The 17,771-nt window shown below is 37.5% G+C and overlaps 1 protein-coding gene across 3 annotated transcripts in view; it reads right to left on the bottom strand.

Annotated features, from left to right (window-relative positions):
* The window catches only part of AGPS (alkylglycerone phosphate synthase), a 50,475-nt gene that overhangs the window by 24,768 nt on the left and 7,936 nt on the right, over nucleotides 1-17,771 (bottom strand). For all 3 annotated transcript variants that reach the window (XM_021552519.3, XM_085585129.1, XM_085585130.1), the window contains exons 2-9: nucleotides 15,055-15,144; nucleotides 11,617-11,707; nucleotides 7,254-7,374; nucleotides 7,098-7,172; nucleotides 5,533-5,604; nucleotides 3,892-3,971; nucleotides 2,240-2,320; nucleotides 1,056-1,181 (exon numbers count right to left, since the gene is read on the bottom strand). In XM_021552519.3, the coding sequence (XP_021408194.1) occupies nucleotides 1,056-1,181; nucleotides 2,240-2,320; nucleotides 3,892-3,971; nucleotides 5,533-5,604; nucleotides 7,098-7,172; nucleotides 7,254-7,374; nucleotides 11,617-11,707; nucleotides 15,055-15,144 (736 nt within the window). The remainder of the gene's footprint in view (nucleotides 1-1,055; nucleotides 1,182-2,239; nucleotides 2,321-3,891; nucleotides 3,972-5,532; nucleotides 5,605-7,097; nucleotides 7,173-7,253; nucleotides 7,375-11,616; nucleotides 11,708-15,054; nucleotides 15,145-17,771) is intronic.

Raw genomic sequence — 17,771 nt, 5'->3', positions numbered from 1 at the left:
TTCAATCTTATTTCCTCCCAATGAAAATTTCAGAAGCCATTTCAGCCTGAAGTTATGCTTCAATAACAGAGAAGCCTTCTGCTTCACAACTCCCAGTACAAGCGAAACTTCAGGCGGCAGGGGAACGATGACACTTTGTAAGTGCAACGAGTTTTACTTCAGTCAGGTCTACTGAATAAAAACTGTGTAGTTCCTGCCAGCATCAGTCACTGACAGTGAAGCCTCACATCTGTGCACAGAAAAAATATGTCTAAACTATGAGCTGATGAAAAAGCCTGAGGTAACATGGATACATTACCTAGAGCATGCTGCAGTAAAGGAGAAATCTGACACATGGAGGGGTTAAACAAATTATGAGTGAAAGCTGGAAGTTTGAAGCAAAAAGTCAGGCAATCTGAGCAGTGATGATTTATCTTCAATATATTCAATTATTTGTTATACCAGAAAATGCAGACTTTAAAATCAAAAAGTATGCTTCAAAGTCAAAAAATTAAAACCATTTTAATGACTAAAACAAATTCAAGAGCAGAATACTGCCATTCCCAGTCCACTGCTCCTTTCCTCTGGGTTCCTACAGACTGTGTGGTGGCACTAGATCTCACCACTGTGCACCCACACGGTCAGTTAAATCAGCCTAGTCATTTACTGCTAGCCATGGGCATGTAGGAAGGTGGGGAGCTTGCTTGATGTCAAGACAGTTCAGCTAGACATCTTCAGGTACACACAAGTAGGAGAGAACATGGGACTTCTGGAAGTTTGACAGGATTACTACACTGGATTAACAGAGAGTCCAAAATGGTAGAAGACAGCACCAGAGTCAGGACAGGGTAACAATTCCTTAAGCTAGTCAGTGAGTGCACAAATGAAAATTACTTTTATGTCAGTGATAAGGATTAGTAGTACTAATACCAAAAGCAAGGAAACAAGCATTTCAGTCAAGATTTGATGCCAAAACTGTATTACACAAAGAACCACTATTTACGTTCCCACTGTGAGTCATTATAAAAGTTAAATATCTGAACAGAAAAATCATAACAAGTATTAAAGCTACTTACTAGATCTTCAATATTTCCATAGATGTTTTTTTTCATGCCTGATGCTCGTGTTGCTACCCAGCCTCCTAGTGAACTGAATTCCATGGAGTCTGGTTCATGGCCTGTACAAAATCCACTTTCAGCAAGCTAAAGAAAGAAAATAAAAAATATATCCTACAGGTTCTGCCTTAACTTAGTACTCCAAATTCAAGATTCTATACTTGTTTGGGTTTTTTTGCCTTTTTTAAAATAAGTATCCTGATCACACACCCATTTATGAAACTTTTATATTGGATATGTAAATGACATGCAAATTGATTCTGCTTCTACCGTACATACCTGTGCTACATATCATCCTATAATACTCCTCCCCCATATTTTAAAACTGAGAACTCTATTGTTCAAAACAAGGTGCAAATTCATATTCATCTGCAAAAAGAACTTATAACTTAAATAACTGCCAACTTTGCACAAATGCTGCCAATAAATAAGGAATTAATCTCTTGTTCCTTCTATCCTAATGTGATATGCAGCAGGTCTGCAGAAAATCTGAGCAAATTGCCTGTACTTAATTCTCTCAAAGAGAGATATGTTTTAATATACAGCCATCTGGTTGGGCTTCCTGTATGCAACATTGTCAACTACTTGTGATGCAAATCATGCATTCCTGTACATTAAGTAGTCACTTGTTTCTCATTTTTCTGCATTAACTTGGCCTTGCCATCTGCACAGCACCTGAGGTTGACAGGATGCCCTCAGAATTACAACACCAAAGCTGTCAAATAGCAAGAATTAAAGGCCAAGCAGTCTCACATTAAGTGATAACTGCATTAGTGCATTTGAGATAATCAATTGCACTGACCAACTGATAACAATCTTGTTGAACAGCTGTATTTAAGTATACCACATAACATGGATCATTAACTATGTTCTGCTGTACACAGTGGCTCTAATTTAAAAGACTAAAAGTCACTTCTACATCCTGTCTACAGCAATTCATTTAGCTCATGGTTTTCTCTGTACCGCAGGAACTTGCAGCTTTGTATGTTTGTTGGTCATATATTGGGTCCATTACATGTAATTCTTATCAGCTGCATGAAAACACACAAGAATTAAGCTAGAATTCAATGATTTGAACAAGATATGAACAATACCCAATAAAAATATTTTAAAAAACCTCTAGAAACTTAACCAGATAAAAATACCTGTTTTTCCAGATCTTGTCCAACAATGCCAGCTTCTACACAAGCCGTTAAGTTTTTTTCATCTATCCAGAGAATCCGATTCTGTTGAAAAGCCAGTCAAAACTAAGAATGAGTGTTTAAGATTTCTGTTTACTTCCTTCCCTAATGCTATAGGATCAACATGCTTAGTCATACAATTTACTATTAATACACTCCAGTTATTGCACCAGTGGAAGCTCTTCACTACTTCAAACTGCTACACAACAGGTTTTAAATTATGAAGTCACCACTACAAGAGACTAACACATTTATCTGTCAATTTATACCGGGGATGTTTACAGAATAAAAAGCAAAAAAGCCAGAAAGAATTAAATCAAAACCCTTCCAGAAGTCTACCTCTCACAAAGTATAGGCTAACTAATTATTCAAAGCGAACTACTTCAGCTGCTTCAGTTTCAAATAAACTGCTTAACTGATCTCAGATGCTTATATAGATCTAGTTTTATGCAATATGGACCCTATATATTAAATAAAGATAATCATTAAGTGTCTATTAAAATAGTAAAGCTTCAGCAATCATCTTTACTGCTCTGAAACACATATGTTTTAACTTTGACAATGCTTCCTTTCACCTTAATTTTCTCTCTTCATTAATGATTACTAAAACTGGCTGGCAGTCATTCAAGACACATGAACTGGTTTATTTTCTGACTCAATGCTTATTTATGCATCTAACTGACAAAAAAACAAGATAGTAAAAATTAACCACATTTCCTTGCCACACCTAAACCTGCCAGAAGTCAAAGCTGTGGGCTATAAATCAAGGAGTTCAAATGAAGGCCTGAGTCACTAGTGTACTTGTTGGATTTCATTCTGCATAGGTACCTGAAGAGCTTCCTTCAACATACAAGTACACCACTGCAGAAAAAAATAATTTTGTTTAACTGAAGAACCACTGAGTGCAGAAAACAGACCCCAACCCCAGGACTTACCTTCAAGGCTAAAGGAGTTAATAAGCTCAGCAAGTACCTGAAGGCAGTAGAGCCTTACATCAAAGATACAGAGCTGTTTCTGAAACATCTCATTACCAAGTAGCCATAAATCCATCATTTTAAAAGTACAAAGCTCCTTCATAATGAAAAGATGAAAACTAGCAATAAATTTTACAGAACTTCATTTCTAGACTGCCATAAAGCTAGGAACTTCACATTCTGAAGATGCTATCTACACAAAAACCCCAGTTATTTCTTGGAAGTTTATCCTTCAAGTTGATTTATAGGTATTAGGTCACCTTATCAATCTTTAAGTAATTTGAAGTCTAGTGCAAAAACTAGTGAAATTTGTAATAACAACTTCCTCCTAGCCTTTCATTTATCCTCAGATACAAATTCCAATACAGAAGAAGTGGAGCTTTCTCTGAGTTTGATCACTTAAAGCTGCCATAAGGCTTAACAGTGATTTTTTTGTTATTAAATACATACAGGTCATATGAAGTAAGACAGGACTAATATCAGAAAAACAAACTGAAGAAGTACCAGTTTAATAATCATGGTGCTGATTAACTTTTTCATCCCTACTTTGTTCTGGAATAGAAATAAATGTCATTCTGTAGTGATCACCCAAGTAACAAGGATGATTAAAAAAAACTAAAATAAAATTTTAAGAGATCATACCATTTGTGATGTATCCAGGGAGACAATAGTTCTTTTTTCATCTTCAGGACATTCAAGGGCACTAGAGACACTTGTCCCTCCTGCAAATATGGGAATGATATTGTGATCATAAAATTCTCAGGTAGCTTTTCTTCCAAGAAAATGTCTCTCTCCCTCCCTTCTGATATAGAACTGAATAAAGAAAGATCACTGAGGTTAACTCTTTGAGCATAGTGATTAGCCTCTTAAGGCTGCCCCCCTCTCCCAGACCAGGTTTCACAAAATCAAGGCAGCTGTGGAACTGAACAATGCTTTAGCAGCACTCAGTAACAAACATGACATTCTGTGACCATCTCAGCTGCTTCTGTTAAGCCCAGCACAGAGCTTTAAAACAAAGGATAAGAAATTACAAAGCCATTCAAGAAACAGAGAGCTGTAGTTTCTGTATATTCTTTACCTCTCACTACACTTCAACCTACAAACTTGCAATAAGAAGTCTGCCTAGTACAGGAATGTAATACTTATCTGAAACAAAAAATAAACCAAGAGGCTTTAACTACAAAAAAAAAAAAAAAAAAAAAAAAGATAAAATCAAGCATCAGATGTAGAAGCAGTTTCTAATGTATCTTTATAGGGTGTCGCAGAACAGCCTCCAAGAAGTCTTTTGTTTCCCAAGACTGCCACAGCCATAGGAAAAGAGAGGGCAGGATCCTCAAGATCCCCAGCAGTCTACGAGAAGGAGAGACAATGGCAAGGACAGAGAAAGTGACAGCTAATGAAATACTCTGCAAGAGCAGTGAGGTCTATCAGCTTTGTTTCCAGTGATGGAAAAGGTGGCACCTTCTTTAAATACCAACCACTACTGCAATAACTTGACAAGTTGACTGTAGTTTACTAGAAAAAAACTTGGAAAACAACCTGAAGAACTTTCTGTACAGTGAACAAGAAATAGTCAATATCACTGCTTTCAGCTCTACCAGTTTACTGCTAACAGTTAAAAGCTGACTTTTAGCAGTTTTGCAGCCCTTCAGATGCATCTGGCAAAGGTAAGAGTGTTTAGTGAGGAACCAGCTCCACAAGTTTGGTATCATCTTCAAGTGAAATGCTCATTTTCTCAAGTAGTTAATGCCCTTTTGCAAGGGCTGTACTACAGCATAAGCAAGTACCAAGTAAAACACACAGATTTATACCACAGAATTAAGAATTCTTGACAAAAACCTTATAACAGAATGAGCTCATGAAAGACAAAATCCCATGTTTTCCAAGCTCTATGTCAAAATATGGTAGCTCACAACTCTACTTCAGCAGGCATAGAGGAGAAGACATCCACAGTAAAAACTGGAAGTCCTTTATTAATTCTTTAGGCTGAAAAGGACACAGATTGTACAGGCCTTTAGCTCTACTCTGTATCTGGAACACTTCCTGAAAACCCCTCGCCACAGGAGTTTCTACTGAACAAGCTCTACAATGAAATTAGAATAATTTTGTGCTAGCGTTTGACCACAATCCTCTCTGAAACTTTGAATTTCAACGGTGCAACAAAAACCCTTAATTTATACACGTTGTGGGAACAGAGCACAAGTAATGAAGAACATATATTTAAATTGAAGACATTTTCATGAATAACCTTAAAGAATTATGAGATTTCATAATTTTGCTTACCACCAAATGGTATTATGCAGAGATTGTGTTTGCAGGCTAATTCCACAATTTTAACTACATCTTCATGGCAAACTAAAAAAAAAAAACAAAAAAAAAAAAAAACAAACAGTTAAAAAACAGACTTTCTGCTTGATACTGTTATTTGTGCTTATTACTAAATACTGCAGTCTCATTAAGCAGCTGCCCCTTTTCCAACACCAGCAAGGAAGACATTTCAAAGTTAGGCACCAAGTAAGAGCTGGGCTCAGAAGTATCAGTTATAAAGTTTAGACCTCTACATTTGAAGAACTAACTACAGTCTCAGTCTCTTGCTTTACTCACGGATTGAGACCTCCTGCAAATTTTCAGGGCAAGATGGGTCACCAAACAGTTAACAATTCATCTAGGTGTATCTGAGAACAAATCACATGTAAAGCTTGTACTGAAAACAGGCTGCCCAATTTATTCTAAGTGAGAAATAAATATCTTCTGAAAAATGAACTGCACATTTCTTTCTTCCTGACTGAAATTCAGTTTCAGAAGAGGAGTTGCTGATGAAATCTAGGTTTTCAGGATGCATTCTGTACCTGGTCACAGAAGGAGGTGGAAATGCTTGTGCATAGCCAAGTAAAAGGATCAAAAAAGAGATCAAATGCATACATAACTTTGTACAAACAGCAAAAAATGAGCAGGACTAAATAAATAGTTTCCAAACTCTGGCTAATTTGCTCTTGTCATACAGAGGTGCTTTAAATGAAGGTAGTCAATCCTTTTGTTCCAGCTGTTTTAGGAGCTACACGAAACAGAAGTTGTGGCAAGTACTATTCGCAGTCACCAGTGCTGTCAAGCACCTGGCCTCAAGTAATGAATTTCATCTTAAAGTGCCTCTTTTCATGGTTCCCATATGTGATTTTTTTCCCCTAAATAAAGGGGGAAAAACTGAGCAGGACTAAGTTCTTACAAGAAATTTTGGGGTTTTTAATGCAGCTATCAAAGTTATAAAAGGTAACAAAAGCGTTGGAATCATACAACTGAACAGAAATTGACATTTACTTAGATCAAATGACCTTTTGGTTCACTACTGAAGTAGTACTCACATGGAGTAGTTTCTAGTGACCAGAGGCACATGACTCAAGTAAAACAAAGCATTTGTATCCTTTCACTAGGCAGAAACAAGCAGTCCTAGCCTATACTCAGATTGTACTGCTCTTTCTTTCAGTTATTGATCTTTTGTAAAGTGTTCTGATAGGAGTTACAGGTGTTACACTTTTTTTTTTTACTAAAGTACAGCATGTAAAAAACCAAAAGTTCTTCAACACAAACATTTCACTACCCTTCTAGCATCATGTACACCTTCAGAACCCAAAACTGCGACTGCCATATAAAATTATGGGATTTCACGACACAAACTGCAGTCCAGATTCTAAACAATCATGATTACTATTCATAAGAAAATTCCTTCAGTTTCTGTAAAGACGAGTGAAGTCAGTGAACCAAGAGACAGTATTCCCCTGACCAGAAAGCACAAGAGTTTAGTATACAATGACCTCCCAGATCAGAAGGGAGAAGAAGACAATAAAACTTACCAGGCCATACAACAATATCAGGAATTCGCTTAAACATTCCTTCCCTGAGTACAAATATCTCGTGTAGGCAGTGACCTGGAACACAAACAATAGGTTACCGAGGTCAAACAAGAAAGTATCAAAAGCAGCACAGTCATACAAATGAAGTTCTCTTACCATGAGCTCTGAATACCCTATCTTCTGCATCCTGGGAATATGAGATTTTAGTGGCTCTAAGATCCTGAAGAAATTCTTCATTTACAATGGATGGAGGTACATCATTAACATTTAAGGATGCCTACAATTCAAGAAATAAATTCATTAAAGACAGGTTCACTCTTAGAGTATTTCTATACAACAGAAATAAGAAAACCAGGCTAACACTGACTGATACCCAAACACACCTATTCCAGATCAGAAAGATGTCAGTTCTCCTTCATATCTTTAAACCATCTACTCTGCACACAAGTTTTATTTCAGTAGCACATTCTTACCTTTCTTTCTCCTGATAAATATGGAGAACTACATAAGCTTATGAATGCATACTGAACAAATTATCTCTTTTTAAGACTTCCCAAGGTACTAGAATACATACTAAAGCCACTACACAATACAAATTCTTGTACTTAGAGTCCTGTTTTCACTAACCCACTTCCCCTCCTCCTGTCATGTCCTGGGAGTTAAATCTAAATTGGACCAAAGCCTAATCAGAAGTCCAGTGGTAGGTAAAACTAAGACTGACTGATATAACATAACTGGCACGCAGTAAGCAGACTTCACCTATAAGAAAGATTCCATAAAATCCATGTTTGAGTCACATACATACAGGTGTCTCCATCTAAAGTCCCAAAGAACACCTGGGAAAGGTGTTCTTCTTTCCAAGAAGAAACCTACACAAGACATCTGACTTACCAACAGACCTTAAATCAAGATTCTGTAAGTCCAGAAGGAAAACCTCAGCTTAAGACTTTCTAACAGCCCATTCTTCCAGGTTCTTCCAACAGATGTCTTGTCTAATACTCTTACAGCTTCCCAAAGTGTAGACACAACCACTTAACTCTCTTTTCTGAACTCCACTTCCAATTACTGGGCACATAAATGTTCATGTGTCAACTTTTTAAACCCACTCAGAGAACAAGAATTCTTTACAAGATCCAGATTCAAAAAAATATTTTGAAGACATTAAGTGTAAGACTCTTATCTGCTTTGAAGATTCCAGAAAGACCATGCCCTTTTTTTCTCCTTAAAAATGAAGCAAATATGGGTAATCTTTCTAAAGGAATATGCCTTCTATCACAAATGACCTCTAATTAAAGAGTTCTTTGATCAGATAAAAGCTTGTCTGATGACTAAAATGTAACTTTTTGACTTCAAGTTTTATTGCAAAAGAAAATTTTGGTCGAGAGTCTTATTTCCTGTTAACAAAGTCCCTCAAGTCTGAGAGCAGAACTGAAAGGTTTTTTTACCACCATATCTTTGATTTTAAATACACTTTTAAAAATCAGGGATTGAACAAGAATTAGTTAAAAGAGTGCAATGCTTTCACACTTTTTCCATGCAAGCTTTGCTGGAAAATGAACTGACATCAACCCAAAGACAAGAATGCACTTGCACTTTTGCTATAAAGCTCTCAGGAAAGATGCCAGAAAGAACTCATCTACAATCCCACTATCAAAAAGTATTGTGCAGCAATGTCCCACTTAGTCAAAGAAATTTAAGACATCTCTTTGACAAGCCCTACCTACACTTCTTGACAAATGCAGACAGAGAATAACAAAATGGAATTCAATGTGCTTTGATCTTCTGAAGTTTGCCTTCGCCAAAAATTATACCCACACAACAAAGTTTTCTTTCCTAGAACAGAGCTTTGCCTATCTTTGCTCTACATAACCTTCACAGCAGCTGATATATTTGCCAATAAGATAAAATCTTGGTAGATAGTACCAGTTAACAAGCTAACAGTAAAGAAATTGGAGATTAATAGTCTCCCATCTGCCACAACAGCAGCAGTCTATTCTGAATGGGTTTAGCCTCAACATTGGAGAGCTGATGAAGGTAACAAACTTATCAGGAAAGTAGTATCATTGTGATGGAGGGTCCACCCTACAAAAATTATACAAGGTTATGGAGAAAATAAGAGTACTGACAGGAATAATTCAGAAAGAAAAAGCTGCGTGAGATGTTCATTACTGATAGCTGGCATCATTCACAGGGTCAAGTGGATAGGCAAAAGTTTGGGTTGGAATTTTAATGTGAAACATATGACACAATTAAAATGCAGTTTTAACAGTGATTTGACTTCTGGAAGAGCATATGTGCCATCCTGACTTGCTTTAAGGATAATGCTGTACTTACTGAAATAACGTGTCAGACAGCTAAAAAAACAAACCTTTTCCCTCCAATACATTCATTCATCTTGTCATCTACAAACACAGAAGCTGAAATTAAGTTTTGTTAAGAGAGAGGCACTCCACTACTGAGACACCTTGATTTTAGGAGGCAGTCACAGTAAACATATTGTAAATTTGGCCTTGAACTGCTGCTCTTACTATTCTGCTATTAATGCACATTGACACAGTGCTGTTTGCTAGCCCAAAGAACTCTTGACAGGAACACAGGAAACATAATAAATAGGTACCAAATAAAGATCTTCAAATCATTTATTTTAAGAAAAACCTTCATTAGCTGTGTTTACATTTTAGACTTCAAACTTTTGTTTCTTCATGGATTTCCATAGATGGAATTATTTTATATCAAGTTGAACACTAAGTGCCTGAAGATCTTTGTTCTCAAGAGCATGAACTACTTAACAGCTATAACAATTCTTTGCAGATGGTTTTAAGCATCTTCATTTTTATAACTCTTCCACAAGTTTTTTAATATTTTAGTTTAAATCTCCAATATTAGAAAGTTAATATTTATCTATAAAAATCTTATGCACAGTGACAAACAAAAAATACCTTTATTTATTTTCATAGGACTGAAATATCTTAAAATTTTCACCCTGAAAAGCTAGTCAGGAAACCTATGTGAACTAGGTCTAAATTGCTCTCTACATTAAGTCTGGTCTGAAAAAATAAAAAGCATCAACAGATCTTGGAGATCACAGAAGCAGGTACATTAACTGTTTTTAATTAAAACACAAAAGTTACATGCAACAGGGAACCCTCCATTCTCACATGACAGAGGCAGGAAGAGATGGTACAGAATGACAAATGAACCAAGACATCACTTCCCTACTGCTGTTCCTATATCTGAGTTTCTTCATGCCTAGGTGATAGCAGAAGCTGAAAACCCAGCATAGCATGACAACCTGAAATACACCTTGGAGTTATGACAGCCGTGAAAATGAGGGACCTGCAGCAGTATTTGAAACTAGCTATGAGAAGTCCAGGTATATATTGGAGACTCCAAAGAGTCCTATCCCATATCAAGGTAGTCAGCCTGCTTCACGTTACAAGACCATTAAAACCACAGGGGCACAACACAACAGAAAAGCACTCAACACTGCTGGCAGATATCCTGGGGAGCTGCTCTGCAAGATGTACTGTGGAATTGGAGTATTATTAAAAAATCTGTACTTGTCCTTCAATTCTGCTTTGCTCTATCCTTTCTCTGCATGTAAAAAGGGAACATCAGCTCTCAAGACCACTGTTCACAGCAGGTTAAAACAGCTGTCAGTTAAGACCAACCCTGGTCAACAAAAACACATCCAGATGAATTATTCATAACATACTGGCAGATGGAGATCCTGCAATCCACAGCACATGAAAGAATGTATGGATGAATAGAAGACTGAAGAAACATTTAAGTTTTCAAGCCCTATGAGATTACTTGCTTCAAAGAAAATGCAATCTTGAACTCACCCAAGAGATGGGTACAACCATTACCCAAAGCTGGGTTGCTACAGTCACAGTACAAGCACCGCTTCCAAAACTGCTTTAGCAGCAATCTAGTCAAGAACCTAATTAGGGAGCCAGGTCTCCTGACTAACTTACATTACTCCTTCTAAAAAGTAGAGTATGTATAACTCCCAAAACATTCCCAATGTATTATTTTTCTGAAAACATTCAGTTAAATCTTGAGTATTCTGGTAGTCAGTTTTCAGCACCCAGACGCGTAAATAAAAATTACTGTCAAGTAAGAACTTTGACATCTTTCAATATACCAAAAACACATCACAGTTTAACTTCCCCATATTTTTTATCTCTGTTATCATGAATAACATTGATGTTGTATAAACAATTCCCTCTGGGCTAACACTTTCTACAGTCTTGAAATGTCAGGTAGGACAAAAAACTCCCTGTGCTGGAAACTTCCATTTCGATAAATGCACTACCAGTTATCCTGAAACCACAAGTCATGCTAAGACATAAGGTTTCACATAGTAGTTCTACACCACTTTTTTCCCAAAAACTTTGAAATATTAATACACTATGTTTAAATCAATTATATGTGACAGCTGAATCATCTTTAACAGTGTGGTCTTGATTATCACCAAGACTAATGTTCAAAGGAACTGGTTCAGCTATTTACTTACTCTAGAGGTAGTTTTGTGCTCCAGACTTGCTCCAAAGGTTTTTTCTATCCATTCCTTAAAAGTTGGTAATACCATACCACCTAATCTGTACCTGAAAAGTCAATATTACATAGGGTCATTTTAAATTAAAAGAATGTATGTCAGATACACTTCTTTCAATTCTATGTATGCACAAACGTAAGTTTTAAATCAAACTCTTTACCTACAAGCCTGCAAGACTTCTGCACATTCACTTTTCGTGCAACTGTGTATTTAATTGTATTCAGGTGTTCTTTACTTCACACACAATCAAATAATTTGTCAGAATGGCATCACTTTGCTTTGGACACAAGGCTTTTCAGTTATCCCACCCCACACTCTTGAGAAAGGTCTCACCCTTGCAGTAGTGCAGAAAGCAGCACCCATGCTGGTTACAGATAGAGGACACACTGCAATGGAAACAGCAGTCTGACACAAAAACCCATTGCATACACCTTACACTTTCAAGAAAACAGAAACAGTATTAGAGGTTCCCCTTTCATTATCAAAATGCATCAGAATTCATCAAGCACTGAAAAATTATTTCCAGCACAGACTGTTTGGCAAAAGCTTAGCCATGTGACAAATGCAGACTTACAGACAAGGGACAGAGGAGCTGGTTTTGACCATGTGCAGCACATGTGAAAACACAGAAGGCTGGGGACACACTGAAAACAGCTAGAAACTACTGCTACTAATTGTATGCATATACACATCTTCAGCACGTTTATGTGTGCAAAAGTATTCCCAGAAAAGAGGAGAAATAAGATCTTCCTTTGATATTAAGAGCTTTCAGCAGCTGAGAATCCCTACCATTGTCTTCACTTGGGTCATTGTATTAGACCTAACTGGGTCTTCCCTCTAAGATCATTCAGTCACTCTAAATCCAGTTATGACCCTGTCCTTCACAGCTGGTGCAACAAATCCGACAAATAGGTGACCTGTTCCACAAAAAGATAAATTATTTTTGTTTCCTCATCTCAGCTATCCCCCCCAGCTCTTCTACTGACAAACCCCCTGCTCTAATCCTAGAACTAAAAGGCTACAACCTTAACTCAAGCTAGACTCTTCAGCACGGAAGAGAGTATTCAGGCATTCCTCCTATGACAGCTGTTAATGCTTCATCAAACCCATACAAAAATTAAGTGAATTCTTTGAAGAGGAAAGTACAATAAGCAATGAAAGTTTAGTGCATTTGCATCAAGAGTTTGCAATGAAGGCTGAGACCCAAGTCAGTTTGGTGTGTTTTCTTCTCCAGACCTACTTCTTAGTATTGCCATTTCTTCTCCAGACCTACTTCTTAGTATTGCCAAACTATCATAGCTGGATTGCAAGGGTAACCTTAATCACTTACTCAAAGGACAACTAAAGCTGGCAGAAACCCCAAAACTTTTAAGTCAAGACACAGACAGAAGTCACAGCATAGAAGAAGTTAGGTGATGCATGACTGATCAGGAAGCAAGCTTTGTATGCACACATTGATGGTGCAGGAAGCCCCCCAAAAAACACCTGCCACAGACACACTCAAAAAACAGCTTCAGTTGCTCAGACTAGCAAGCACCATCTATCCTTGTGGAGATGGCAGCGTCTATAATAAAAAAGATATTTGACACACAGTCTGTAGGGAAAGTCAACACAACTTTCATGAAGGGGAATCCTGTTTCACTAATCCTTGGAGTTTTATCAGGGTGTAAAAACAGCAAGTGAATAGAAGGGGTACAATGAAATCCCACACTCCTTTATATTTCCACAGGTGTTCATCCCAAAAGTTATTTAATAAAACACACTGCTACAGTACTGAAGAAAAGGTCCTTCTAGAGGCTGAAGGATAAGATAAGTTTAAGTTAAGAAGCAAAGGGCAGGGTTTTTGATCACACTGATACGAACTCAGGACCTTAAAAAAAACAACTAAGCAGACAAAAAAACCATGGAAGTTAAGGTAATCGCAACGGATGAGAGAAAAACATTATTGTATATTTTGCAGAGTCCCATTGGTAGTTCATTTCAAGGCATCTTCACTGACCACATACAACAGCAGCCCACAGTGCTATATATCATCTGGGCAGGGGTAAGAAAGAAGGCAGTTCATTTCTTTCTGCTGCTCTGTAAAACACTGCTGTATCCACACCTTGAATGCTGCACCCAGTTTTCTCTCCAGAAAGCTCCAGTGGAGCTGGAGAGGGTGCAGAGAACAACTGTAAAGACCAAAGGGGCTTACAAGCAGCAACTGAAGGGCCCAAGACACCACAAGCATGGAGAGAAAATGCAAGAGAAGATATAACTGAGTCTTATAAATCAGTAACACAGTAGATAGGCTAAAAAGTTATCATCCAACCTAGTCCTGCAAAACAGTAAGGGATACTTGTTTCAAAACACAGGTACTTTATACAACCAGAACCTCGAATTTGCTGCTGCACAGGCAGTCAGTATGAGCAGATCTGAAGTTATTTGACAAACCTGGGGAAAACAGACTGTTAGTGGGCACTGAAAGGATGAGGCATCTACACCACCCATGCAGATGGTTATTCTCCTGTTTTCACTTCAAACACTCTCCTTTGGCTACTGTGGCCAACTGTTCCATAGAAACTATACTGGTGTGGCCTAACAAGGTATTTCTAATGTTATGTCTCAGAGACAGTGTGGATGGGGGAAAAAAACCACCATTCTAGAACAGCCACTGGTACGTATCAGTCACACAACAGCCAAGCATCCTTGATGTTCCTCCTCAAAAAAACATGAGTCCTGACCTTTATATTTTTTCTTGTTTAGTGTGATTCAATTTTCTGTGCAGCACCTCCCTAATATTATACAGTGAACTGGCGTATACAAGGCTTTGTATTTTAATTTGGGTCTGAAAATCAAAAAATTAACAACTGAAGTGCTCAAGATCCCAATTAGGTTTTTGCAACTTTGACTCAACTAATTCATGCAAGTTTACAGACTCAAAGCCCAGGAAGGAATTTTTAGGAAAGACAGAATTTTATTTCTCTTCTCCATTATTTTGTTTTTAACACTTATGGAAAATGTATTTTTAAATCAGGGAAGAGACTGCAAGGTTACTTTCCAGTCAGGAAGGGGAAAAAAAAAAAACCAAACCAAAAAATCCCAAACCAGTAAGATGGAGACAGGTTTAAATTCCACTGGAACAAAACTGAGAGATCCCAAATAGACTTCCTTTTAATGTAGTTTCTCAAAAAATGTATTTCTCAGAAAATAAACATTTTTAAATAACATTTAAATGAGACACACAGTCTATTTTAATGTGTCAAACTCCCATAAACCTGTTAAACGTAGAATAATCTATTCTGTGGAATGAAACTTCTTTGCCTTCTTTGAATTAACTGTGCTGTGCAACTTTTAAAACTCTTTTCAAACAAACCACTAAATAAGATACTTCATTTACATAAATTTTCAATTTACCTTTTTCCTGTGAATTCTGCTTGACCCTTCTTATTGAAGATGAATTTGGAGTCATTATATCCCCATCCATTCCATTTCAAAAGTTCTTGCCTTAAAGGGAGAAAAATATGTGAGTGGCAATATTAGCATACTGCAGATCCAAAATGCTTTTCTGTTACATGGTTTAGGAAAAAAGTCTTACCAGACAGCAATTCAAGAAATGAAGCACATATCAAAAGTGAATAGCTTAGAGCCAAAAGAAATTCTGAAACCACAACCATTACTCCTTCAGATTGCATCCTGTGACTTGAAAGACCAGATGCTCTATAAATACAACCACCAGCTTAAGTCATTGCACACTGTATTGAATCACGGAATCATTAAGGTTGGGAAAGACCTTTAAGATCATTATGTCCAACCTTTCACCAACCACCATGCCAACTAAACCACAGCACTAAGTGCCTTATCCAGTCATTTCCTGAATCCTTTCACGGATGGTGACTCCACCACCTCCCTGGGCAGCCTGTTTCAATGTCTGACAGCCCTTTCAGCAAAGAAATTCTCCCTGATGTCCAACCTGAACCTCTCCAGGTGCAGCTTGAGGCCATTTCCTCCCATCCTGTGTCTCCTGATACCTAGGAAAAGAGACCAACTCCCACCTGGCTACAACCTCCCAACAGGGAGTTGTAAAGAGTGACAAGGTCACCCCTGAGCCCCCTTTTATCCAGGCCAAATACCCCCAGCTCCCTCAGCCACTCCTTATCAGATCTGTGCTCCACTGCCCTTCTCAGGATACACTCCAGCCCCTCAGTGTCTTTGTTGTTGTGAGTGGCCCAGGATTTGAGGTGGGACCTCACCAGTGCTGAGAACAGGATGATCACAGCCCTGGCTCTGCTGGCCACACCACTGCTGATCCAGGCCAGGATGCCTTTGGCCTTCCTGGACACACCCTGGCTCACTCCAGCTGTTGACTGTTGACCCCCCTTTTCCACTGGGCCACTTTCCAGCCCCTCTGCCCCCAGCCTGTAGCAGTACATGGGGTTGTTGGGACTGAAGGGATTTGTCTGTTTTTCTTCTATATAGAGAGAAAGGAGCAAATCACTGGTGATATTTTCCAGTTGGCCAGGATACTGTGTGAAAGATGCTTGGTTTTCACTCTACACATAAACATCAACATACAAATAGGTAAGCTCTAAATATTTTCAGAATAAAGAAGATATTTAGTATTTAAATTTATTTTCTTGACAGAGAATAATGACTTTAGTTGCTTGTCATCACTACTGCAATCCCACAGCAATCTTAAGATTCAGTTGATGAGGAACTTTGAGACACATTTGGACTGAAAGTCATAAACAACAAAACCTCAAGAAGTGCAAGAATAATATATCAACTACAACCAGAATGTGATAGCATAAGCTATAAATATATAAAAACAAAACTAACAACTGCTAAAATACAAGCAGAAAACTGGAAAATCTTAAGCACAACCATATTAGGCGATTTCTTAGCTATGATAAAGTCATCAGAACTATATCAGTGTAACTGTATTTAAGACTTAAGAAATACACTAATAGTAATTACACATTAATCAAGCTTTGCTTTAAAAGTTTGCCATTTATTTACATAACAAATGAAATTACTAACATGGAAACTGAATTTTAATTAAAAGAAACATATCTCAAATAAGCCTGTCAGAAGATCATTTACATCCCTGCTCTAAATACAGTAAATGTAGCTCTTACTCTGACTGCCTAAGAGTAAGATGATCAGGAGTGACCATTTTAAAAAGACCTTGTGATTCAGAGAAAGCACTGCCTCAATCACTTTCAGTTCCAGCATTACATGCAAGATAACCATGTGTTGATTGATTACCAAAGGTTTTCATTATAAAGGTATTATTAACATGGGCTGCTGACATACTATCAGTGCAATTCAACAGATTTGGCTCATACAAAATCTATTTTCTTCAAAATGCCTGTATGCAAGATTTTAATTAATCAAATGGAAAAAAAAAGCCATGGTCATGTATTTCATTACAATTGTTTGATTCAGAGATTTAACCAGCCCTTGACAAATCTGGCACTTAAAGCAAAGTTTATCAGTTACCAAGTACTGAAATGACTCTATATTTTGTGAAATAGCCAGTCTATATTGTTCTTCCATACTGAAGAACCAATTCTAAAATTTCAACCAAAATTAAACTAAGCACAGCTGTCCAAATACAGAAGCCTCTTCTGCTGCCTGCTCTCTCTAATCTTTACACATGTAGGGCTCACACAAAAAAGGACAAGGATCCATTCATGTTCCATAGCATGGGAATGCCTTGTGCTATTGTGCTGCTGTGACAGAATATCAAAAAGTGTTCTTAAAGCATGTTATGCAGATTTGCCCATTTTTACCCTTATTCTATGTATGGATATTTATAAATGCTGCATATATTCAGATGAAATTCCACAAAGAATCTAAGTCATACACAGTGGAGCTGCTCCCAGCTGAGAAGAAGGTGACAGAATTGGCCAGCTCAGGAAATTTTTTTTAACTAAATGTTTTATTCAAATCTCAATCACTATAGTCCTCCTCAAGGGAAGATTTCTCCCTCTGCTGACTAAATGCAGTATTTCTATATACCAGACCTCTGTAGTTAGTTGAATCCTGTAAAGTCAGAACAGACTTCATATTACTAAGCAAAATTGAGGAAGGCTCAAACTTCCCCTCAAATTTAGAGAGGGAAGTCCTCT

Source organism: Lonchura striata, chromosome 7, assembly GCF_050655825.1.
Source record: "Lonchura striata isolate lonStrDom1 chromosome 7, ASM5065582v1, whole genome shotgun sequence".
NCBI classification, from domain to species: Eukaryota; Metazoa; Chordata; class Aves; order Passeriformes; family Estrildidae; genus Lonchura; species Lonchura striata.
The sequence above is the reverse complement of the archived record's forward strand: the minus strand, read 5'-3'. Positions and strand labels throughout refer to the sequence as shown.